At 37.2% G+C, this 26,213-nt stretch overlaps 1 protein-coding gene and 1 pseudogene across 7 annotated transcripts in view; one reads left to right on the top strand and one right to left on the bottom strand.

Moving 5' to 3' along the window:
- Positions 1 to 26,213, bottom strand: part of RC3H1 (ring finger and CCCH-type domains 1) — a 79,751-nt gene that overhangs the window by 39,875 nt on the left and 13,663 nt on the right. For 6 of the 7 annotated variants that reach the window (XM_045811468.2, XM_087858741.1, XM_087858742.1 and 3 more), the window contains exons 2-4: positions 6,517 to 6,893; positions 1,461 to 1,581; positions 91 to 330 (exon numbers count right to left, since the gene is read on the bottom strand). In XM_045811468.2, the coding sequence (XP_045667424.2) occupies positions 91 to 330; positions 1,461 to 1,581; positions 6,517 to 6,747 (592 nt within the window). In that variant the 5' untranslated portion in view covers positions 6,748 to 6,893. Of the gene's footprint in view, positions 1 to 90; positions 331 to 1,460; positions 1,582 to 1,966; positions 3,131 to 6,516; positions 6,894 to 26,213 lie in introns of those variants that run through there. The other variant, XM_045811471.2, reaches the window with a different exon arrangement.
- LOC123801349 (eukaryotic translation initiation factor 1 pseudogene) lies at positions 4,994 to 5,658 on the top strand (annotated as a pseudogene).

Below are 26,213 nucleotides of genomic sequence, written 5' to 3'. Positions count from 1 at the left end.
AGAACTAGGCTTTATACATCACACTTATAGTTCTTAACACCATACTTTCAGAATTACTAGTATAGTAAATATCAAACTTTGATCACATACCTGGTCCAAGGAACTGGCAACCCCTAGCCCTGACTGCTGCCCAAAGATTAGAGGAGAGTTGCTGAGGATTCTGGTGCTGAAGAATGAGTTCTGTAACTGTTCGTTCACCTAAAGATCGAGCTGCTCTCATAGCACGAATCCTGCCTTCTTCTTCCACTAGCTGGCAGTGGACCAGAGTCACCAGCTTCCTCTGCATTGGGCGACTCAGAACACTCTGAGTAGTGCTATTCAGACCCACTCCTTTAAAAGAAAGTAAAAAGTTATTTCTACGTTTACGATGCAATTTTAAGAGTCCAGAAAAACTTCCTCTGAAGGCCTGACTGACTTATGCATATGTGAACAGTTCCCAGTTCTGCTAGAATGTTTAAATAATAGATAAAATTATATAAAGCCTAGTTTTCATTTTAAAAGTATACAAAAGCTGTTATCTCATTTAAATATAACACTCATTACAACATTAAATATATCATTATTCATCATAACCATGGAGGAAAAGGGAGAAAAAGCCAGAAAACAATAATTAGTTTAAGACTCAAATCTTGAGGTCATAACAGTTCTGGCATACTATTTCATAATGGTTAATTTTACCTTCCTAATGAAATAATAAGCTATAATGGCAAGGCAGTAAGATCAACTTCCAGTTTTAATTCATTCCCTATGGCACACCATATAAAACTGAATAGAATGCAGACAATCCAGAGTTGTCACATGATGGACAGCCCTTCTGAAACCATTAGTATATTCACGCTTACTTTTGCAACTCATTCAAATGTTTCCAACATCACATAAACTCTAAATTCACCTATTTGATGTGGTTTGTAATGATATTAGTGTTTGTGGGTTTGATTTATAATAAATAAGTGAATTTCATTAGCATTCACTTATAGCCCACAATTTTTAAAAAAAATATATTTACTTATGGGGCGCCTGGGTGGCTCAGTCAGTTAAGGGTCTGCCTTTGGCTCAGATCATGATCCTGGAGTCCTGGGACTGAGTGCCACGTCAGGCTCCTTGCTCAGTGGGGAGCCTACTTCTCCCTCTCCTCCCCACTTGTGCTCTTTCTCTCACTATCTCTGTCGCGCTAATAAATAAATAAAATCTTCTAAAAAATAAAATAAATAAAAACAAAACAGATTTATTTTAGAGAGGAGGGGGAGGGACAGAGGGAGAGAGAAACTCAAGTAAACTCTGAGCATGAAGCCTGACATGGGGCTCAATCTCATGACCCTGATATCATGACCTGAAATGAAATCAAGAGTTGGACGCTTAACTGACTGCACCACCCAGATGCCCCTATGGCCCACAATTTTTATGATAATAAAAACATCTTTAATAAGCATGTTTAGCATGGATAGTTGCATCCAATTTACCTCTAGCACTGCTGAGTGGTTTCAGGTACAATGCTAATTCTTCGACACATTTCTTGGCTTCCTCATAATGCTTTGTATCTTCAACTCCACTACACAAGGTAATGGGCTGCTGCTCAGGGACCTTGAGGTCAAAAGAAAAAGTATGTATGAGTACTCATTATTAAATGTTTTATCTAGTATACTTTATGCACTGCTACTCTAACTGTGGTAACATCAAAACTCCCACTAAATTTACTGAATTCTTCCAAAGGCCTTTTCTATAAAATACATAAAATTTAATGCATTATTTTGGTTTTAAAATAGCTTTACTAAAATATAATTTGTATACCATATAAGCGACCAATTTAAGATATACTATTCAATGGTTTTTAGTACATTCATAGTTGTACAACCATAACCACAATTTTAGAACATTTTCATCATCCCTCCAAAGAAGACCATACTCTTTTAAGTCTCCCCTCCCATATTTCCTCCCAACTCCCCACCAACCACAGGAAAACACTTACCTACTCTCTGTCTCTATGGAGTGAGTTGCCTGTTTTGGACATTTCACATTAACAGAATCATAGAATCATACAGTAATTTCCAAAGTGGCTATACTTCTTTTATCCTCATCAGCAATAAATGAGTTCTATTGCTCCACATCCTCACCAGCATTTGGTATTGTCAGTGTTTTGGATTTTAGCTATTCTAACTGGTGTGCAGCAGAATCTTTGTTGTTTTAATTTGCAATTTGTTAATGACAAATGATGTTGAGCAATTTTTCATTTACTCATTTGCCATCTGTATATCTTCTTTGGTGAGGTGTCTATTCAGATCTTTTCCCATTTAAAAATTATGTCCTTTTTATTATTGAGTTCTAAAAGTCTTTTACATATCCTAGACACGAGTTACAGATACGAGTTACAATTATTTTTCAGATACGAGTTACAATTATTTTCTCCCATTCTGTGAGATGTTCTTTCACTCCCTGATGGTGTCCTTTGAAGCACAAAGTTTTAAATCTTGATTTAGTTCAATTGATCTGTTTATCCTTGTGCTTTTCATGTCATATCTAAAAAAAACAAAAACAAAAACCACTGCCTACTCCAAGGTTATAAAGATTTATACCTGTATTTTCTTTTAAGAGTTCTGTAGTTTTAGCTTTTACACTTAGCCTTTGGTTCATCTCGAGTTAGTTTTTGTCTATGGTGTGAGGTAGGGGTCTAAACTCATTCTTTTGCGTTTGCGTATCCAATTTTCCCAGCATCATTTGTTGGAAAAACTGTCCTTTCCTCACTGAATGGTCTTGACAACACTGTCAAAAATAATTTCATATATGTGGGTTTATATTTCTGGGCTCTGTTTTATCCCGTTGATCTAAATGTCTGTCTTTATACCAGTAGCACACTGTTTTCATCACTATAGGTTTGCAGTTTCAAAATGTGGAGTGTGATTCCCCCAACTCTGTCCTTTTTCAAGATTGTTTCGGCTATTTGTGGTCCCTTCTGATACCATATGAATTTTAGGATGGGTTTTTTTGTTGTTGTTTCTACAAAAAGAAAAACCACCATTGGGACTTTGATAGAGTTTGCATTGAATTTGTAGATTGCTTTGGGTAGTACTATGATCTTAAGAATATTAAGTCTGGGGGCGCCTGGGTGGCACAGCGGTTAAGCGTCTGCCTTTGGCTCAGGGCGTGATCCCGGCGTCATGGGATCGAGCCCCACATCAGGCTCCTCCGCTATAAGCCTGCTTCTTCCTCTCCCCTGCTTGTGTTCCCTCTCTCGCTGGCTGTCTCTATCTCTGTCGAATAAATAAATAAAATCTTTAAAAAAAAAAAAAAAGAATATTAAGTCTGCCAATCCATGAACACACAATGTCTTTCTATTTACTTATGTCTTCTTTAAATTTCTTTCAGCGGTGTTTTGTAGTTTTCAGTGCACAAGTCTTTTGCCTCCTTCGCTAAATTTATTCCTAAGTATTTTTTTGATGCTACTGTAAGTGGATTTGTTTTCTTTTTTTTTTTTTCTTTTTTTAAGATTTTATTTATTTATTCGACAGAGGTAGAGACAGCCAGTGAGTGAGGGAACACAAGCAGGGGGAGTGGGAGAGGAAGAAGCAGGCTCCTAGTGGAGGAGCCTGATGTGGGGCTCGATCCCAGAACGCCGGGATCACGCCCTGAGCCGAAGGCAGACGCTTAACCGCTGTGCCACCCAGGCGCCCCTGGATTTGTTTTCTTAATTTGCTTTTGGATTGTTCATTGCTAGTGTACAAAAACGGAACTAATGTGTTGACTTTGTATCCTGCAACTTTGCTTAATTCACTTATGAACTCTAACAGCTTTTTAATGGAAATTTTAGAGTTAAAATAGTGGCTATTATATATTAAAATGCCCTATCCTTGTTCCTCAAAATGTTAAAAACAGAACTACCCTACAATCCGGCAATTGCACTACTAGGTATTTTCCCAAAGGATACAAAAATACAGATTTGAAGGGACATATGCACCCCAATGTTTTACAGCAGTATTATCAACAACAGCCAAACTATGGAGAGAACCCGAATGTCCGTGGACTGATGAATGGATAAAGAGATGCAGTGTATGTGTGTAAACACACACACACACACACACACACACACACACACACACACACACAGGAATATTACTCAGCCATCAAAAAGAATGAGATCTTGCCATTTGCAATGACATGGATGGAGCTAGAATATATTATACTAAGTGACATAAGTCAGTCAGAGAAACACAAATACCATATGATCTCACTCATATATGGAATTTAAGAAAGAAAACATGGGAAGGGGGAAAAGAAAAAAAAGAAAGAAGAAACAAGCCATAAGAGACACTTAACTATAAAGAACAAACTGAGGGCTGATGGAGGGATGTGGGTGGGGGGTGGGCTAGATGGGTGATGGATACCAAGCAGGGCACTTGTTATGAGCAGTGGGTGCTGTAAACAACTGATGAATCGCTGAATTCTAATCCAGAAACCAATATTGTACTGTATGTTAACTACTTAAAATTTAAATTAAAAAAATAAAATAAAATGCCCCCTCCTCAAATATAAACATTAGTTGTTTCAGTTAAGATATAACAAGATCTTACTCATTTTGCAGAAAGAGTTAGTTCATCTTTAGAAAATTTTACGAAAAAAAGCAAGCCTTGGTTATTTGCTATTAAAACAGTATATTTCTAAAATTATTATCCTTAATAAGTCTACTTTTAAAATGTTTCCAAAACATAATAGTGGGATTTTCAAAATAAAGAGAAATGATTATGAAATGAAAAATTAAGTACAAGAAGCAAAAGGATCTACTGCACTTTCCCTTTAGGCAAATATTTTGTAGTGCTGTTGGTGACATCACAAGAGAGGTTTATAAATTAGTTTTCCCTTTGAATAAGCTATTCTAGAACTGCTCTCTTCATCTCCAACATATGTAACATCAACCTTTCCTACATTTTAGCAGCTTATATCAAGACTGATCTAGAGAACATTAATGTGGCCAGATCCAAAGTTCTAGCATATTGTTCAGAAAATGATTTATGGCCCCCAGTCACTGAGCCACCATCAAGGACTCAGCAGCCTCCCCCTTGAACCCACTCACTTCCCAACACTTGGCCCCCGCCCCACCCGCCAGCCTTCTCCAGCCGCCACCTTCCACAGGTCTGCTTTCCAGAACCTCCACTCTTTCGAACCCTTTGCTGATGCAAGTGAAGGTGATAATCTGCTTCCTGCTGGCACTGAGGATTATATCCATGTAAGAGTTCAACAGAGAAACGGCAGGAAGACCCTTACTACTGCCCAAGGGATCGCTGATGATTATAATAAAAAGAAACTAGTGAAGGTGTTTAAGAAGAAATTTGCCTGCAGTGGTACTGTAACTGAGCATCCAGAATATGGAGAAGTAATTCAGCTACAGGGTGACCAGCACCAAGAACATATGCCAGTTCCTCATAGAGACTGGACAGGCTAAGGACTACCAGCTGAAGGTTCATGGGTGTTAAGTGCTTTTGGCTCACTGAAGCTTAAGTGGGGATTTCCTTGCAATGAGTAGAATTTCCCTTCTGTCCCTTGTCACAAGTTTAAAAACCTCACAACTTATATAATGTAACTATTGGGGTTTGCTTTTAATTTGGACTAGTGTAACTCTCTCATGCAATTAACTGAAAAGAACCATTAAAAAAAAAAAAGAAAATGGGGGTGCCTGGGTGGCGCAGTCGTTAAGCGTCTGCCTTCAGCTCGGGGCGTGATCCCAGTGTTCTGGGATTGAGCCCCACATCAGGCTCCTCTGGGGGGAGTCTGCTTCTTCCTCTCCCACTCCCCCTGCTTGTGTTCCCTCTCTCGCTGGCTATCTCTCTCTCTGTCAAATAAATAAATAAAATCTTTAAAAAAAATGATTTACGGTAGAGAATATGGCATTTCAGACTCACACTATGCAAATTTAGTAAAGAATTACTTAAGTAAATTCTATCTAGCTTTCAAAAACCCACCTCCCTTGGCTTTGTGAAATCTTCTGAAGATACTGCTAATCTCTAAATTTGAGAATATGGACATTAAATTTTAGATCATTACCATCAGAATTGCTAGACTAACTTTTACATTTAGACACCTAGGGATATTTGCTCCTACTCTAGAAAAATGGTCTCCAAAGGCTATGCTCTATAGTACTTGTCACCGTTTTCATCTTTCATTTCAGTTCGTGTCTACTAAGGAAAACTGTCTGAAGTAGCTTCACTTTTCCTATTAAGTAAAATGCAATGGTTTTATGAGTAATATTTTCCTCTATCCTCTTAGGTTTCTCTAGTGATCTGAACTGCTAAGATTGTTGAGAAAGGCTGACCACCAGATTAAATGACTTCCTGTGCTATGACCAAGGAACACTGCACTACCACAATATATCTCCCAACACACTGAAATAAAGGATTTGCACAGTACTGAATAGAATTTTATCTATTTAGATAGAAGGCAATGTTGCCCAATTTTAATTCAACAAGTTTCCCTTAGGAGGAAAACACATACACTCAAGAAATTAAAAAGAGTAGTAGTCACCCATCTTACCTGAGCACCCACTAGCTGCAGCAATGCTGAGTTCACGGGGAGGAGCTCAATGTCTGTATTGATAGTGGTCTGGTCAAATGGGCAAGCCTTGCGGTGGAGTTTATTCAGGCACATCTTGCAGACAGTATGGCCACAACCCAAACTGATGGGCTTTCGAATTGTTTCATCGAAAGTCTGAGTGCAAATCGGGCAGGAGAGGAAATCCGTCCATTGTGGAGCTTGTACAGGCATTGTTACTGGAGTTACAATTCACTAACACACACACACAAAATAATCTAAAGCAAAGATTCCACTGGAATCAAAATCTTTGAAAAAAGTTTTTTTTTTTTTTTAAATATCTTCTGTAGATACAGTCAGCACATAGTGTGAAATATAACCTGGGGGAAAAGAAAAGAGAGAGAGAGAAATTAGTGTGTTTTCCTTTTCAATTAAACTGTGCATTCACACTCTCCACCTACATACAACCTTTTATACCACATTTATATCACTATAGTATATTGTTTTGCACTTTTATAGAATTAGAGCCATAACAAAACATCTAGTCTCATCCCCTCACTATAGAGATGGGGAGTGGATCCCAGAAAGAAAATTACTTGCCCAAGGTAACAACTGAAGTCAGTAATAAAGTTAGATCCAGTATCTAAGTCTCTGAAGTTTACTGAAGTCTATGATTATATTGGAGAATTAGCCTTTTTAAGGCGGTTAATAGTATTATTTCTTGATTTGAACACCAGTTGCATCAATCTGCTCAGCTGTGAAAATTTATCAAGCTCTACGCTGATGATATGTACACTTCTATGCATGTTTTTTAAAGAGTTTTTAAAAATTGGCCTAAAGTAAAAACTACCTTAAAATACTTTATCATCAAATTGGGTATGGGTGGGGCACCTGGGTGGCTAGGTTGGTTGGGCATCTGCCTTCGGCTCAGGTCATGATCTTAGGGTCCTGGGATCAAGCCCCGAGTTGGGCTCTCTGCTTGGTGAGGAGCCTGCTTCTCCCTCTCCTCCCTGCTCTTGCTCTAACTATCTCTGTCTCTCTCTCAAATAAAGAAATAAAATCTTTAAAAAAATGGGTATGGGTACTGAGATAACAAAGAGTCTGTGGGCTTTTTTAAAGTTTGTTTTTAAGGGTCTTAGATATTAAGAATTTTATTTACAGATAGTTAGCTGTCTTTAAGCCCCTGGTATGGCCTATTATTTATTGCTATTGTGTGCTGTATATTAGAACAAATGCATAAATTATTTACTTCAAAAGATTTTTTTAAATTCTCAAATTTATGAATGACAGAACAATTATAATAATTCAAATTGTAATCAAATTTCATTGCCTACCCTCTGTTTTTGGCAGAGGACAATAGCCAAATCGCAAACTCATCAGCTGTGTCTAACTGAAATTCTTTTTATATATAAAATGCAACCTAAAACTTCTAGCACATGTCTTAAACAATACCTACTACACTTACTTTAACTGTAGCTTCTAAAAATGAGAACTGATGCACAGAACAATAAAGTAACAATATTACAAGGTTCTTTAAGATTTGATTATGCTCGAGACAACCTACAAAGATGAAAAAAATTATTTAAGCTGTAATTAACTAGGAAAGTAAATCATCTAATTACCTTATTCTTTGAGCATTACATTTAATTCTTGTTTTATTGAAATAACTCAACCTTAAATGCAAGCCCATTATTGATGAGAGCAGTTTCCATCAGGTATGCTAACAATGTATCCACTCATTCAACAAACATTTACTAAGCACTACTATGTGCCAGACTGAATTGCTGGAGAAAGTGAAACAGCACAGTCCTAATATCTGCCTTCTGAGTAATCTTAGTTCTGTTTGGGTTTTTGCAAAGTGTGCTATAAGATAAATGGATTTTACCAAGTTAATTTCAAGTTCAGGACATAAAATTAAAGTTATCTGCATGTGTGTTAAAACAGCCCCTGCAATAACAAGAATGAGTAAATAAAGAAATTGCTCACATTTTGATTTCTATACTGTTTTAAAGAAAAAAAACTTCTAATAAAATAGATTTAATCAAATAGATTATGAGTAGCTACACGTATGTTTATATTAAATTATTACTACTTAATAAATTGAAACTCTCATCTGGAATGGTAAAAAAAGAGAATACAGTATCTAATTACTCTATTCAACTGCAGACTCAAATGCTACATTTGTGTATGGGGTTAAAGAATGCTCCAAAATAAAGAGAAAAGGTAAATTTTTAGAAGACATAATACTCAGAAAAGGAAGTAGGAATTAGTCATAAACTTATGCTTGCTGAACCTGGTTAAATCAATAAAGTATCACCCACATAACTGGGCTATAGATTAACACAGCAATATATATTAATGCCTGCGAAGAATCTGATCTTGCGTTAATCTCTGCGAAGTAGAGTTTAATGATCCCTTCCTTTTTATTAGTATGGCCTTGGAGACAGCTTAAAAATTGTTAATCATAAAGTAAAGAAAAAACACAGCACTTTATTCTCTCAAACACTATAAAAATTATACAAACCCCAAAGGGCACAAAATGTAAATATTTTATTGCACATCATAATTTTTACTATTTACACAGCTGTGTGCCACATACTATGCTAAATGCCTTACACAGAGTACTTATAAAAGGTAGATAATTACTGTTACCCCCATTTTACAGATTTGGGAAATGGAGGTTTAGAGAGGCTGCATAAGATAAAAAGAAATAGAGCTAAGATATTAAGCCCAGATATTCTGGCACAAAACCCAAACTCTTAACCATATCACCACTCACAAATTAAATATAAAGAGGGAAGAACTACTTGTGACTTCATTCAAAAACCAATGTCACAAAGCTGTCCTAACAGCTATTGACCTCACAGCAATTCTGCTAAACTTATTGCCAAATCTAATGGTCAGGTCATTGTTCTAATCTCATTTGTCTTCTCAATAAGATATGAAACAGATGACTACTAACTCCCTGCTTCTTGAAAGTGTCAATGAAACACATTCCCTTCATCCTTTCTAACTTGCTATGTTTTTGATCTCTTAAACTCCTAAATGGTAGAATCATCAGAGCTCTCTTTTGAGTTTCCTTTTCTCATCATTCTTCAGCTAAAATCCTGAAACAGCTTTCTATCAAACTTAGAATAAAATCTGGATTTCTTATTCTGGTTTACAAAACCCTAAATGATATGACCTATAATTCTACTTCGACTTCATTATCTAACACTTATCCCCACCACCATGGTACTGCCCAGCTACTCAAGTGAAGCTTGTTCCCACCTTAGTATGTTAGTACGAGGTATTCTCTCTAATCTTTGAGTTGGAAGCCACTCTTTATCACCTAGATGCCACCAAAAATGTAAGTCCTCGCTAACCACTTAAAACTCTAAATCACTCTCTGGTCCATCACTATATTTAAATTCTCTATAAAGCATTTCCATCATCTATAAGTAGCATTTTCTTTCTTATATTTTTATCTGTTTGCTTAATATCTAACTTCTATATAGATACACAAGAGCTGAGACCTCATCTGTCTTGTTCACTGTGAAAGCTATAGCTCCTCGCTACAATTTAGGCACACTAAAAATTTTGTGTATAATTTCAGAGAGTTCACAGACCTGTGGAAATCTATTCAGAAATCTCTAAGGTACTTAACTCTAAGAATTTCAAATCTATATTATTCCTCAATGAGTCTTAAAATTACAAGTAAATATTTGAGATTTATCACATGTCAGACACTGCAATATGGAAAACAGGTAGAAAATACAGTCAACATCAGTTTTACAGACTTGAAAACTTATGGCTCTCCTACATGATCTCAGATCTGTGCTGCCATAACAAATTTTCCAAATTATTCTGTTGTAACAAGAATTGTTTAGGGACACCTGGGTGGCTGAGTGGGTTAAGTGTCTGCCTTCAGCTCAGGTCATGATCCCAGAGTCCTGGGATGGAGCCCCACATCGGGCTCCTTGCTCAGTAGGGAGCCTGCTTCTCCCTCTGCCTGTTGCTCCCCTGCTTGTGTTCTCGCTCGCTCTCCCTCTAGCAAATAAATAAATAAAAATCTTAAAAAAGAATTGCTTAAAATTGAATCATAAAATTTTATTGGTAAAAGATACCTTAAAGATCATCTGGTTCTAGCCTAATTTTTCAAAATGAGATACCTAACATTTACTTATGTCCCTATCAAAAGCAAATATTAAGCTTTTTCAAATACCTCTTTTCATTTAATCTTTAAAACCCAAAGAGCAGGATGCCTGAGTGGCTCAGTTAAGAGTCTGCCTTCAGCTCATGCCATGATCCTGGGCTCCTGGGATGATTGAGTCCTGCATGGGGCTCTCTGCTCAGTGGGGAGTCTGCTTTTCCTTCTCCTTCTGCCCCTCCCCCCTGATTGTGTGCATGCTCTCTCTCTCCCCCTCTCTCTCAAATAAATAAAATCTTAAAAAAAAAAAAAGAAATTATACCTAGGAACCTTTCTCCATTCCCGGTAACAATTAAACAGTCCATTACTTGCAAAAAAAATGTTTTATTGGTCTTTACTACGTACCCAGTACTGGGGGATAAAAAACAGTGAACAAGCAAGTCATTCCAAGTCTGCATGGACCTTACATTGTTTCCTTCATTACCTATATAAACAATAATGACACAAACTAAGTATGTGATTCCGAGGCATAGTAAATGGTATTAAGGTAAAGGTAAAAGGCTTATATGTATTAAGTACATATAACAGATAATCTAAACAAATTGGGGTGAGGTTGTATGGGGCACTGCTTTCCTGAGGAAGTGATATTTATGGTAATACCTTAAAGACGAAGAGTAAATAAAAGTTATGGGAAGAACAATGCATAATATGCATGCACAAATTCTAGGTAAGGAAAAGCATAACCACAGGCTCTGAGACTAGAGACAATATAGTACAATTGGGAAGCTAGAAAGAAGCAACAGGGAAATGAAAAGCAAAGAAGAGAGCAAGAGTAATAGGTATGAGATGAAAGAATCAGCAAGGGCCAAATAACACAGGATCTTTTATTTTCTATTACTGTACTTGGTCATAATAAGAAGAGTAACACGAGGGCACTGAAAGAGGCAGGAAGGATCCCACTTCATTGTTTTTCATACTCCTCAAACTGCATACCATTCTCACGAATCATTGTTCACTGAGATCTCCTTCAAGGCCCAAACTGGAAGGAGAACCTAACACTGTGATTTCTCTCTTTCACTATTGGGCCCTGAACCACCTAAATGCTGTTACACCAGCATCATGCCTACTTTAAGAAAATCTGGTATGTAAAAATTCTAATACTGGGAAGAAATAGGTTACAGTGACTATTCGTATTACAGAAAGATAATCTACTTTACCAAGGTATTCATAACAGGATTCTTTTAAAAGGCTAGAAATCTTTGTAATTGAGAAAAATTGAAAATATTCTGTCCAAAATAGGGGAACAGCTAAACAGGGGTACACCTGTACTATGGAAACAGATGGAATTATCAAAAAGAAATTCATGCATCAGAAATAAAAAGGGATCCAAGACATATTGAAGCAAAAACAAAACTTGCTGACCTATGTATGGTATCATTTGTGTTTGAGGAAAAAAATCCTATTTATTAGTCTTGGTATTAACGGGTGTAAATGGATGTAAGAAAAAGGTCTGGAAAGCTAACCTAACAAACTTAACAGCAGTTACACAATGGGGCAACTTATAAAATGTATATAATCACAAATTATGTAAGTGCAAATAAATTTGAAAGAATGAAAACAAGAGAAACTAGAGTACATTTGGAACACAGTTCAGGCTATTTCTAAGATAAATTATTATAAGACTAAAACATTATTCCTTATTAAACTGACCATTTTACACATTTGGATATCCATATCATCAAAACTTATGAATTCTTTTCAAAATTTATTAAAAGTTCCTTTATAACTTCTCTATAATTTACCTGGTTCAAAGAACTAGCACAGTTTATTACTTTTATATATCATTTCATCTCACTTAACCTAGTAAAATAAGGTATATAGTTGCTAATCTCTTACATTTCCTAGTAAAATAGTTCTTAGAGACAACTAAAACAAACTTGATAGAATAAACATACAGAATCAGCACCAGGTTCTTCACTAAAAATAAAAGCATTCTTTTGATCAGAAAGATAGGTATGAAGAGATGGAGGGAAAACAGTATTTTAAAAGCTTGACTTTGCTTGGGAAATTTGATGATTATGAATAATAACTCACTCTTTGATGATTCTATTTCAGGAACTACAAAATCATGAAGCAAAGATTTTTTTTTTAAAGATCATCAAAATGTCATTGGTAGTTATTAGATCTAAAACAATTTGCACTTCCTCATTCTTTAAATATCTTTCTCCAGGGGCCCCTGGGTGGCTCAGTTGGTTAAGTGCCTGCCTTTGGCTCTGATCATGATCCCAGCCAGGGTCCTTGGACTGAGCTGGCATCAGACTCCCTGCTTCTCCCTCTCCCTCTGTCTACCACTCCTCCTGCTTGTGCTCTCTGTCAAATAAATAAATAAAATCTTTTTAAAATTAAAAAATAAACATCTTTCTCCAAAGTCATCTTTTTAAACATTCTCCAAGCTTTCTCAGAGACAGATGTTTACATCATCTTCAACCACAAAACGTATCTAAACCACACAGGACATATGGCTTAGTGAATGTAATAAACATTCTTTCAGGCAAGAGTAAACATATGAAATAAAATTACTAAGATACCAAATACCAACATCCAAATCCTCTAAGCTTCTTCACAGCAAAGTTCTGTCAGAAAAAAAAAAAAAATCCTAAATAATTCTACTAATCAAAGCACATGTGCTCAAGGCCTCCAGATAAATCATTATGTGTTAAGGGGTGTGCCCAAATCTAGCTCAACAGGAGTAATTCTACTGGAACCCTTCTAATCAGAAAAGCATGAATGATGGTCCTCTTTACTAAAATCTAACAAAACCCAATGAGGGGCTGCTGCTCAATGATGAGAGCAATGGTTAACTCTCCTATCAGTTAAAGTAAGGCCTACTCCCCTACATAAATGGCAAATAGTAATTTTACTGATCCTAAGTGAAAATACAGAATACACATGATAGTTAAACAGCAATCAGTCCACACTGATGAAGGCCCAAATTTTAAAGTATCATTTAACTTCCCCAATAATATGCACATTTTTATACCAGGAATAGTGCTCATAGCTACTACAGACAAAATGCATGAAAGGACAGGATGTATGAAAGAGCCTGGTTTTCTGAAAATAAACCGTGGGTCAGGCATTACGTTAGGTGTTTTCAGATGCTTCTCTTTTTAAATGTGTACCATAAATCTAAACCACAAAATAAACCACTACCAGCCACCAATATTTGTTAAGTACCAAGTAGGTGCCAGCACTTTCAGTGCTCTGTATATAGTATCTAATTAAATAAACATTCACAGCAATGCTGTAATGCAGTTATTATCTTCATTTTAATGATAAAGAAACCAAAGTACAGAGAAGTACCCAAAGACACAAAACTAGTCAGTGGCAGGACTATGATTCAAACTTGGCCAGCCTAACTCCCAAGCTTGTACTTTTAAATACTATAACTTGTGCCATCTTACAGATGAGAATTAGTAGTCATTAAGGCAAGGGAACTTTTAAGGGTGATGGAAATTTCTAAAACTGGACTGTGGTGATGACAGCACAATTCTGCAAAGTTACTAAAATTCATCAAGTTACACACTTAAAATAAGTGAATTTTATAATGTGTAAATTATACTTCAATAAAGCTATTAAAATCATCATTAAAGGCTTTTAAATAAGTCTTAGTTTTCAAATTTTTAAATGTAATATTTTAAAAATATAAAGAATCTTCAGATCTGTTCTACAAATGCAGCAGTAGCCCTATTAAAAGCTAAATTATATTGCTTTGAAGATGTCATTGAAATATATTAAAAACTGACATTCAAAAAATTGTTAAAAGTGTATTACCATCTTCTCTACACAGGTTCATTTTATCTGCTTCTGATTTAGAGGGAGAAACAGAGAAATAAAATTCATCAAGTATCTAGTCTGGGCCAGTCACCCCGCTGAGGCATTTTTATGCCCATTTTATACGTAACACTTAAGCTTCAACAGCATTAAATAACTTGCCTAAAGCTAATAAATTGTGAGCTGAGACCACAACTCAGCTCTTAAGTGAATCTGAAGTATAAGTTGCATTAAGAAAGACATATTAAACAAAACTTTATTGTCTGTAAGAAGAAAATCTTGGATCTCCTCTCTGCCCTATGAGATGAGTTTAACTCTTTATTCTTGGTCTTAATTTAATTTGCCATTTCTCTGGAACATTTCCATAGCAACTAATATGCAGGGCAACTTCAAACAACATTTTTAACCAACTTGAAAAACGAAGCTAAAAGCAAGAAATCAAAACAGAAAGAAGAAAAATCAATGAAGACTTATAACACTTCTCAGTGTTCTAATTCTCAGCAGAGTATCAATTAATTTACAGATGAAATACTAATCTGAGATTTTTGAGGAGGCTCAAGGTTTTTCCAGCAATAATATCCTGTGAAGAAAGACACTATTTTGATTGCAAAAAATCTCTCTTCCCAAAATATACGAATTTGTAACCCTATATTGTACACAACATTCTAGATATAACTAATGTAATATACTAATGTTAGTACAAATGGACAAATACTTGGGACAGGAATAAAGAGAATGGCTTCTGATTTAGAGGGAGTAAAGCCTGAAAGACAGAACATGACAAACAACGGTTGAGAAAGCAGCAAAGGGTTGTACTTAGCTGGCTTACTTTCCCAGTGTTCAGAACAACAACAACAAATTTCTATCTGCAACTTAATGCCAAATTTAGGAGAAGAAACAGTAAGGGAGGATAAAACAATTCATGGGGAAAGCTGTGTGACCTGAAGTTGAAACAGTGCTCTATAAAGTGAATGACAACTTCTACCTCTATGTACACAGTTTAAAGCTCCAGGTTTCTATTCTACATAAAGTTATGCATTGTGTGTAAATGTGCTACACCGAAGAGGACATCACCAGTTATTAAAAGGTGGCAGAAAAGCATCATCTTGAAAGTCCCTGTGAAGTAGTAAGCAGGGAAAACTTATCCATTATAGCAAAACAGCCGAAGGTTATTTTATTTTTTTTCAGCTTTTGCATCAATATTCTGCTGAATATTACATATACTATATTGTCAAGTAAGTATGTCATCACCATTTAGTGGTATTCCAAACACTGACAACACAACAAGACCTAATAACCAAAATCGGGCATATTTTGGAACACTAGGCATTTTAGTTGATCTGTTATCTTGTTAAGTGCTTTCAAATTAAATGCACATTTCTGATACTGGTTGTTTTCTTTGTGAATATGGATGTCTCCTTAATTTGGCCTCTTTTCTAAACCACAAAAATAACTCAGTCCCAACACAAAAGGATCCACGAATAATTTTTGGTGACTAGGCCAAATATTTTAACCAGACTTTAAATAGTTTTTCAGATCACGTTTAGAAATCTCTCCTCCTACTACAATAATGGCTCCTTTGGAGAACAGGAAGTTTGTTCCTCCGGTCTGCACAAGTTATTTTGAGACACAATGACAAATCTGATTGGCAAGTACTCAGTAATCTTGGATGTAGGGGTAAATGCTCACAAGGAAAAGAAAATCTAACTTGTACCTCATAACTCATATTTCAGACTGTTAATTACAATGAAATTGAGACATTATGAGAAGCAGCACTAATAATCCGTTTCTTCAACGTACCCCTCTTTACTAGTTCTTTCCCACCCACATGCTTAAATCCTTGTTCGGAAGAACTTAAAAAAACCCACATTTCTATCTCCAACCTGTCTCTAACCTTTAATTAAAAAAAAAAAAAAAAGTTGGGGCAGTTGACTGGCTAAGTGGGTGGAGCCTGCAACTCTTAATCTCAGCGTTAAGAGTTCAAGCCCCACACTGGGCACAGAGTTTATTTAAAAAAAAAAAAAAAAAAAAAGTCATTCAATCCCTGTCCTTATTTTCTTCCTAGGTTCTATTCTTTACTCCCTCACCTTTCGGTTTTAAAACTACCACTCTATTCCAATCACTATGTTGAAACAATTTTTTTTTTTTTTAAGATTTTGTTTATTTATTTGAGAGAGAGAGACAGCCAGCGAGAGAGGGAACACAGGCAGGGGGAGTGGGAGCGGAAGAAGCAGGCTCCCAGCGGAGGAGCCTGATGTGGGGCTCGATCCCAGAACATCAGGATCACGCCCTGAGCCAAAGGCAGACGCTTAACGACTGAGCCACCCAGGCACCCCTATGTTGAAACAACTCTTAACAAACACATCAATAACCTTCTTCTGAAGTTGAACAGTTATATCTCAGTCATTATCTTCTTCTTATATAGCATTTAATAATTTTGACCAGTTATTCCTGCAATCGCTGCCCCCTTTTGGTTTCTATAATGGCATACTGTCCAGGTGTTCCACTAATGGCAGGCCACTCCTTGTGTGCCTCTGTTGAGGGCTTCTCCTTCTCTGCCCATCTCTGGAATATATGTGGTTTTACAGAATTCCTTCCTCAATTTTCTCCTCTACCAACTTACAGTGAGAGATTTCATCTATTTTTCAGCTTTCAAATACCAACTACATGCTGATGATTTTCAAATCTATGTCTCAGTTCTGACTTCTCTTCTGAATGCCAGCCAGGGCCATATAACCAGTTCGCTACTAGCCATCCATGTCCAACTAGTGTCTCAAATCATCTCAACTTTACCAAAAACCTTTTGTTCCTATGTCAATGATCAAGTCACTTACCCAATGACAGAAGCATGGGGAATCATCACTGACTCTTCCCTTTTTCCTCAAACCCTCCCCCCTCAACTAATCAGTCACCATGTCCTATCATTTTATTTTTTCAATGTTTAAAACCTTCCCATTCATTCCCAAAACCTAAATTTAGATTACCAACATCTCTTACCTAGATTACTAAGATTTCTTAACTATGGTATTGCTGTTAACAGTATCCTCAATAGAGCAAAGCTAGGCTATAACTAGACTCTAAGTTCCTTAAAATCAGAGAACATCTTGGGTTGTTGTTGTTTTTTTTTCCTCTCTTGCTATTTTCTTTATGGTTTTAATACAGAAAAAGCCAGCCAATATACATTAGCAAACCTATCAAGCTGGAGTATTTGTTTTCCCCAACATTAAGTCAACTGAGCTAATGAAAAGCTAGCTGCTAGGGAAGAAACCTAGGGCCTTACCATCCAGAGTAGTATGCACAGATCACCAAGAATTTGTAAGACTTGAATAACAACACTATGAACCAACTAGACCTTAAAGACATCCAGTGAATACCTAACAACAGCAGAATTCTTTCCAAGTACCTATGGAACATTCCCTAAGACACACCACATGCTAAACCATAAAACAAGTATCAGTACATTTAAGAGGACTGAAATCACAAAAGCTATATTCTCTGAACACAATGGAATGAAATTACAAACCACTAACAGAAAGAAATTTGGGGAACTCACAAACAGGGAAATTAAATAACATACTCCTTTTTTAAAAGATTTTATTTACTTATTTGGGAGAGTGTGAGTGAGAGAGTGAGAGACAGCATGAGCAGGGGGAGGGACAGAGGGAGCGGGAGAAGCAGACTCCCCACTGAGCAGGGAGCCAGCCTTGGGGCTTGATCCCAGGACCCTAGGATCATGATCTGAGCTGAAGGCAGACACTTAACAGACTGAACCACCCAGATGCCCCTAAATAACATACTCCTAAATAACCAGTAAGTCAAAGAAGAAATCATAAGGGAAATTAGAAAATATTTTGAGATGAATGAAAATGAAGACACACCATACAAAAACTTGTAAGACACAACTAAAACAAGGTTCGGAGAGGAGTTAACTTCTTTAAGTGCCTATATTAAAAAAAGAAGAAAAAATAAAATAAAATAAAAAAGAAGAGGAAGGGGTGCCTGGGTGGCTCAGTCTGTTAAGTATCTGCCTTCAGCTAAGGTCATGATCCTGGGGTCCTCAGATCAAGCCCCTAGTTCTGGCTCCCCACACAGCGGGGAGTCTGCTTCTCTCTCCTGCTCCCTCTGCTCCCCCCGCCCCTGCTCGTGCTCTCTCTCTCAGATAAATATAATCTTTTTAATAAATAAGTAAATAAATAAAAAAGAGGAGGGAGGGGCGCCTGGGTAGCGCAGTCGTTAAGCGTCTGCCTTCGGCTCAGGGCGTGATCCCGGCGTTCCGGGATTGAGTCCCACATCCCGCTCCTCCGCTGGGAGCCTGCTTCTTCCTCTCCCTCTCCCTTCTGTGTTCTCTCTCTCGCTGGCTGTCTCTCTGTCACATAAATAAATAAAATCTTTAAAAAAAAAAAAAAAGAGGGAGGTGAGTGGGGGGGATGGGTGAAATATGTGAAAGGGATTAAGAGTACACTTACCATGGTGAGCACTAAGTAACATACAGAATTGTTGAATCACTGTGTTGTATGCCTGAAACTAATATAACACTCCATGTTAGTTATACTGGAATTAAATTTTGAAAAAATGGATAAAGCAAAAAATTAAATAAATACATAATAAAAATTAGAAAATTAAAAAGAAGAAAAATCTCAAATCAATAATCTTACTTTCCACCGTAAGGCACTGGGGGGGAGAAAAGATATTCTAACATCAGCAACATAATGACAAACTCTCTGTGGCCAAAATGTAAATTCTGAATTTACATTGGTAGCAAGTGATGCCAATTTTAGACAATTACTTCCCTAAACATTACAAAATAGAAACTTATAAACAGACATCAAAAGCTTAAAATTAAAAATTAAAAAAATAAAAATAAATAAATTTTTAAAAAGCTTAAACATTCAAGTATTCTTATACCCTGAACTATTTAATATTAATTAGTTTAAGAGGCATACATGCAATCTTAAAAAATCTTAGTAGTTCCTTTTCCCAATGAACACCCACACACATTTCCATTTGGGAAGAAGGAGATAAGATACCTCAAGGTTTATAAACTCAAATATAAAATCCAGGTTTTTCTTTATTTTAGGCAAACAACTTCTAACATGAGCAAATGAGTCTTAATACATAAAAGCTGGCAAACAGAAAAACCTTCAACTTTACCTTTCAAATGGCTTCTGGAATACCACTTATTAGCAAGCTATGCTGCCATTCCTATCTTTGAAGGAGATTTTCGTAGGTTCAAGATAAGCAAATGAACTTAAAAGGAATGCTAAGTTTTACAATAATAATAGGTTTATTATGGGTTAAAATATTCTAAAAACTTAAAAAGGTCATTATTTTTAATCATCATAATAACCTTGCAAAATATTATTAGGCCCTTGAGAAAATCAGGGTTAAACCATATTCTCCGATTCAAAGCCAATAAGGGCTAGTAGAGTTCAGACTTCAACCCTGGTATGTCTAACTTTACTATTGTTAAGACTATCTCCTTCGGTTTTTATTTTTTTTTATTTTTTTTTTAAGATTTTATTTATTTATTCGACAGAGATAGAGAAAGCCAGCGAGAGAGGGAACACAAGCAGGGGGAGTGGGAGAGGAAGAAGCAGGCTCATAGCAGAGGAGCCTGACGTGGGGCTCGATCCCACAACGCCAGGATCACGTCCTGAGCTGAAGGCAGACGCTTAACCGCTGTGCCACCCAGGCGCCCCCCCTCCTTAGGTTTTTAAATCATTTGTTTTTTTAGTCTGCAAAGATGGCCACAATTCCTCCCTTTGTAATTTGACTTTGCTGCTCAATTAGGAGAGAGGGTCTATTTTCCCCCCTCTTGAATCTGGGTAACCTTGACTTACTTTGAATAGTAGGATGCAGCAGAAGTGATGTTGGAGGAGTTTCAGAGCTTAGCCCTCAAGTGACCTTGCAGCTTCTACTCTCACTCTTGGAACATGGTGCCACTATGTGAGGAAGGTTGAACCAGGCCCCAAGGGTGAGACCAAAAGAACAAAGAAAAACTGTCCAAGCTCAGACCCGAGAGCCATCGGCGCCAATCTGAGCTGCCAGATGAGTGAAGCTACATGAGTGGCCTCAGTGGAGACTAGCAACAGGACCACAGAGCTAAATCCTGCCCCAAATGTGACTCAAAAGTATAACCAAATATAGTTATTGTTTTGAGCCACTAAACTTTGGGGTGGTTTGTTACTCCATGATAAATATCTAATAATTGTTTGTATAATTAAGACATAACAACCAACATAACATTTATAAATTTCATCATAGCCTTTTGAGAATATAGTAATACTGAATGTATTATTGACACTGGAATTTGAAAGGTTCTCTCAACTGAATTACAACCCTTTAAAAGAATGAATCTATCTATCCTCTTTTTTTAAGGCCCTAAAAATTACTAATACATTGAAGTACCTTCATACACACAATATGCCTAAATTTAGTTTCTTAATCCTATAGCATAAATTAACAGTAACCAAGGGGAAAAGCATTTAAGTATACCAATGGAACATTTTAAAAGCACAGCATGGACAACAAATCCTCTAGACAAAACATGTACCACTTTGGCTGATTTTAAATCCATCTAAAACTTTTTACTATATTCCAACTTAACGGAGTTGTCATCCATGCTAACAGTCCTTCATGCTGATGTGCCAGAGAAGCATTAACTCTTAATATTGATAGCTTCATATGCTCTCAAGCTAGATGTTGTTAGTCTTTACCGGTTATAACCTAAAGACAACTTTCCTTAACAACATCACCTTAGTGATGATCTTCAGCAGGTTATACTTATTTTTACCTACTCAAACTATCTTTATATACTCTCCAAATCTATTCCCTCCCCGTCCCCAAACTGTGGGATTTGAGTGCCAAGCACTTATAGATTATCTCCTTTAATCCTCCAACGACCTTCTGAGATAGCTATCACCTCTACTTCACTGATGAAGGAAGGAAAGAAAACTGAAAGTTAGGGGAGGGGGGTGGGGGAATGGGATAGACTGGTGATGGGTAGTAAGGAGGGCACGTATTGCATGGTGCACTGGGTGTCATACGCAACTAATGAATCATCGAACTTTACATCGGAAACCGGGGAGGTACTGTATGGTGACTAACATAATGTAATAAAAAAACATTAAAATAAAAAAAGAAAAAAAAGAAAAAAAAAGAAAACTGAAAGTTATTCAGCTAACTTAGTGGTCTAGTAATAATTTGAACCCACATTCGTCCAACTCCAAAGGCTGTACTTTTTCCACTATAATACAATGTCTTCCAACTTTTGGCACCAGTAATCTGTATTGCATTTATTAATAATTATTTTATTAGTTAGCCAAAAATAAAAATCTAAATTAAATGGTGCCTGTTTTAGGTTTAACCTGAGCATGGTTAGTTTTAAATAAAGTAGATTTAGTACAGGAACCCTGGAACTATTTAAGCCTAGGTCATTCAAAAAAAATTAGGTTATAGCAACTACTCTATTTCTTTTGAGGAGAATCACAAGGAACATTTTATTACAACATTTTACAGAAATAATCAGAGGACTAAAACAGAATATGAATCTTAATTTCATATATATTTTAAGATACTTAAAACATACTGAAGTATGGCAAACATACAGAAAGGCATACAGATCAAGAATGTTCAAGTCAACAAATTATTACAAAGTAAGCATACCTGTACAGTCGACCTGTACAGCTGACCCTTGAACAACACCAGTTTGAACTGCATGAGTCCACTTACATGACGATTTTTTTTAAAGAGTTAACAGCAGAAGCCACAAGGTATTTACTTACAACTTGCCTACCCCAGTCTCCACAGAACAAATCAAAGGCAACTAACACAGAGGTTATGCCTATTGTCCTGAGAACCCAGGGAGACCTGTAGAGGTAGTCAGCAGCCCCTGGGTGCCCTGGCAATGGGGCAGGGCTTCAGGTCACCCCCAGGGTGAAAGGGTTGTGTAGGTGGGGTGGTTGGGTCAAGCACCAGGAGGCTGGCAGGCAGGAGGCTGAGCTGAAGGAGGAACACATCCAGTGCCCTCAACCTCCAATCCTCCAGCCACTCCCCCAACCCAACAGCACCCAGGCCCCAGTGTCCCTGGTAGACCCACTACACTCACATGTGGCCACAACTGCCAATGGCACAGGTCAGCGCCACATGGCAAGGCAGATGGGACAGCTATACTGCGCCTCCAGGCCTCTGCCACAGCCAGCAAGTCACCCAAGAGCTGCCCCTGCTGAGCCAAGGCCACCAAGCTGCAGAACATTACCATCCCAGGACCAGGCCTGCCCCTGGTACTGCCCCTGTCCTGGCCTGCCTACACGTGGGACTTTTTCAGTAATACAGGTATTGTACTATAAATGTATAGTATGATTTTCTCAATAACATTTTCTTTTCTCTAGATTTATTTTAAGACTACGGTATATAATGCATACAATATACGAAATATGTTAATCAACTTTATGTTATTGGTAAGACTTCTGGTCAACAGTAGGCTATTAGTAGTTAAGTTCTGAAGAGTCAAAAGTTATAAGCAGATTTTTGACCACCTAGGGGTTGGCATCCTTAACCCCCATATTGTTTGAGGGGCAACTGTATACCCAAGATATACAACATTACTGGCACCCCAGAAAGTCCTCTCACCATCCCTCCCAATCATTATTCCTTTATTCTTCCTCAAAGGTCACTACTATCCTAACTTCTAATACCATAGATTAGTTTTGCCTGTTTAAAAACTCTATACAGCGTATTCATCAGTATATATTCTTTTGTATTTTGGCTTCTTGCATTTAACATTATATTTGTTAGATTTTTTTTTTCTACATTTGTATTTTTAAGCTGTTAGAAAACACTCCAGGTTAAACTGGTCACAGAAAACTACCCTTCATAAAGTCATTTTTGAAGCAGTAATGACATTTGGATTTTGACTATCAGCAGATTTCTGGTATTGAACTGAAAGGGACAAAAACAGGTGTCAGTAACAAAACTTGAGAACAGAGAGTCCCCTCTTTACTCCAGAAAACAAAGCAGCATATCTGCCACACTAATAACCCCCACTTCTTTCCTTTTACTTGCTTCTATTCTTTTCCAGGGAGCTTGTGCTTTGGACTTTCTTGGAGGCTACCACAGGGCCACCTGCATTGCTTGAAAAACAATGCAACAAAATAAGAGATATGGATTCATTTTCCAACTTAGAATTATTTCTAGACTGTTATAAAAAAATTCATTTTGAGAAGTTTAAAAAAAATGGACAAACTGCTACATGACTCCAAACACGTAAGCTTATAGATACAATGCATTTTATTTATATATATAAAGCGATTCGGAACAGGTAAATTGTGAAAGAAGGTATTTTGCTGATTCCCAAGTTAGTAGCTACTTTTAGAGAATCTACCGATTTGTTGCTACTATATCAGAATTAAACACAAAACACTTCCTTCAAAATACATAATAATGACCTTCTGGGGACTAAATTCACGCTCAGGTTTGTGTTGTATGTTTATGTGTGATGCAGACAGCAAGGGATAAAAGGTTTCAGAAAGTCTAACTGCTGTGGGTTGCACAATAAACAGATTACTACTAACATTACACTTTTTGGTAAAAACAGGGAGCTCTGCTTTCTTATCTTAGAGAACTAAGATCAGTTTGCCCACTATTCCCCCAATCCTGAACCTTTTCCTCATTTCCCTTTAAGCATTAACCTATGAATTCTCTTATGAAAGGTCTTACTTGATCCAAACCTTATTTAAAACTGATCTCTCAACCCCAACCCCCCTACCACCATACACAAACTGTTGCTTCCCATCTTATTCTTGATTAATTTTTTTCTCATAAAACTTCTCACCATTCAATATGCTCTTTTAATTGTTTTGTTATAGTGTATACCCACCACTACTAAAATGTAAGCTCCACAAGGACAGGGGTTTTTGTTTGTTTCTAACTTTGAGTACATTCTATGTGCCAGGCACTATTCTAAGTGTTCTACATGCATTAGCTCACTTAGTCTATTAGACATCATAATGAACCTCTTACATATCATTATAAAGCTTAATTTTAGAGTTGAGGAACTGAAGAACGGATGTTAGGTGATATGCTCAAGGTCACATGGTAACTAAACATATCCCTATTTTTAAACTGGTAATTCCTTCTGTAGTCTTTGCTGCTTTGGTGACATTACTATCCAATTTGACACTCAATGTACAAATCTGGTAATCATCCTAGATTCCATCGTTTTCCACTCCCATTAAAAAAATTTTAGTATCTATTGCATCTATCTATTCCTTTCCATCTCTACTTCCCTAAGGACCCATATTCATTCACTCAAAAAATACTGAAGGGGCACCTGGGTGGCGCAGCGGTTAAGCATCTGCCTTCGGCTCAGGGCGTGATCCCGGCGTTGTGGGATCGAGCCCCACATCAGGCTCTTCCACTAGGAGCCTGCTTCTTCCTCTCCCACTCCCCCTGCTTGTGTTCCCTCTCTCGCTGGCTGTCTCTATCTCTGTCGAATAAATAAATAAAAATCTTTAAAAAAAAAAATACTGAAAACCTGGGGCGCCAGTGTCCTAGGATCTGAAGTTACAGCACTGAAAGAAACAACCCTACTCTCATAAAGCATCTAGTCTTCTCACCTGGATCACACAATAACCTTTTAACTGATCTCTGCCTCCAGCTTTGTTTTTGCCTTCCTCTATCCTCCTCATAGTTGCTGGTCATTCACCTATGTTTTTCTTCCATGGCAATCAATTAAAAAACAACAACAATAGACAATAGACTTGAACAAACATTTCACAAAAGAGGATATCCAAATGGCCAACAGGCATACCATATGCCAGCTGAAGTTACAGAATAACATTACAGAGGGCGCCTGGTGACTCAGTCCGTTAACGTCTGCCTTTGGCTCATGTCATGATCCTGCGGTCCTGGGATGGTGCGCCCTATCGGGCTCCCTGCTTAGTACGGAGCCCGCTTCTCCCTCTCCCTCTGCCCCGTCCCACACTTGTGTGCGCATGCGCTCTCACTCTCAAATAAAATCTTAAAAAAAAAAAAAAGAACAGCATTACACATGAGGGGAATTTAAATTAAAATGACAATGATACCACTCCATATATACCAGAAGGGCTAAATTTTTAAAAAAGATTTATTTATTTTTTACAGAGAGCAAGTGAGCATGAATGGGAGGGGCAGAGGGAGAGAGAATCTCAACCAACTCCATGCTGCGCACAGAGCCCACGTCGGACTTGATCTCACGACTCTGAGATCATGACCTGAGCTAAAACCAAGGGTCGGACCCCAAACAACTGAGACACCCAGGTGCCCCGGGCTAAAAATTTTAAAACAACAATACAAAAGAGGATAGGAGCAGGTGAAATTCTCATACAATGCTGATGGCAGTGTAAGTTGGCACATTTTACTTTGGAAAACCGGCAGTACCTGCTTAGGCCAAACAAAATTCTACCAATGACCCCACAAACTCCATTCCTGGGTATATATACGAGAGAAATGACTAATCATGTCCATCAAAAGCCAAGAATGTTCATAGCAGCTTTATTCACAAAAAGCTCAAAACTAACTGGAAACAACCCAAATATCCAGCTACAACAGAATGGATAAACTGTGATAAATTCACACAATGGAATACAATATAGCAATAATAAAAGAAAGATTGATTTGTTACATATAATATGGATGAATTTCACAGATATCATAATGAACAAAGCCAGATACAAAACAGGACCTACTGAAGGATTTAATT

This window comes from Ursus americanus, chromosome 2, assembly GCF_024610735.1.
Source record: "Ursus americanus isolate L20-20 chromosome 2, mUrsAme1.1.p, whole genome shotgun sequence".
Lineage (NCBI taxonomy): Eukaryota > Metazoa > Chordata > Mammalia > Carnivora > Ursidae > Ursus > Ursus americanus.
The sequence above is the reverse complement of the archived record's forward strand: the minus strand, read 5'-3'. Positions and strand labels throughout refer to the sequence as shown.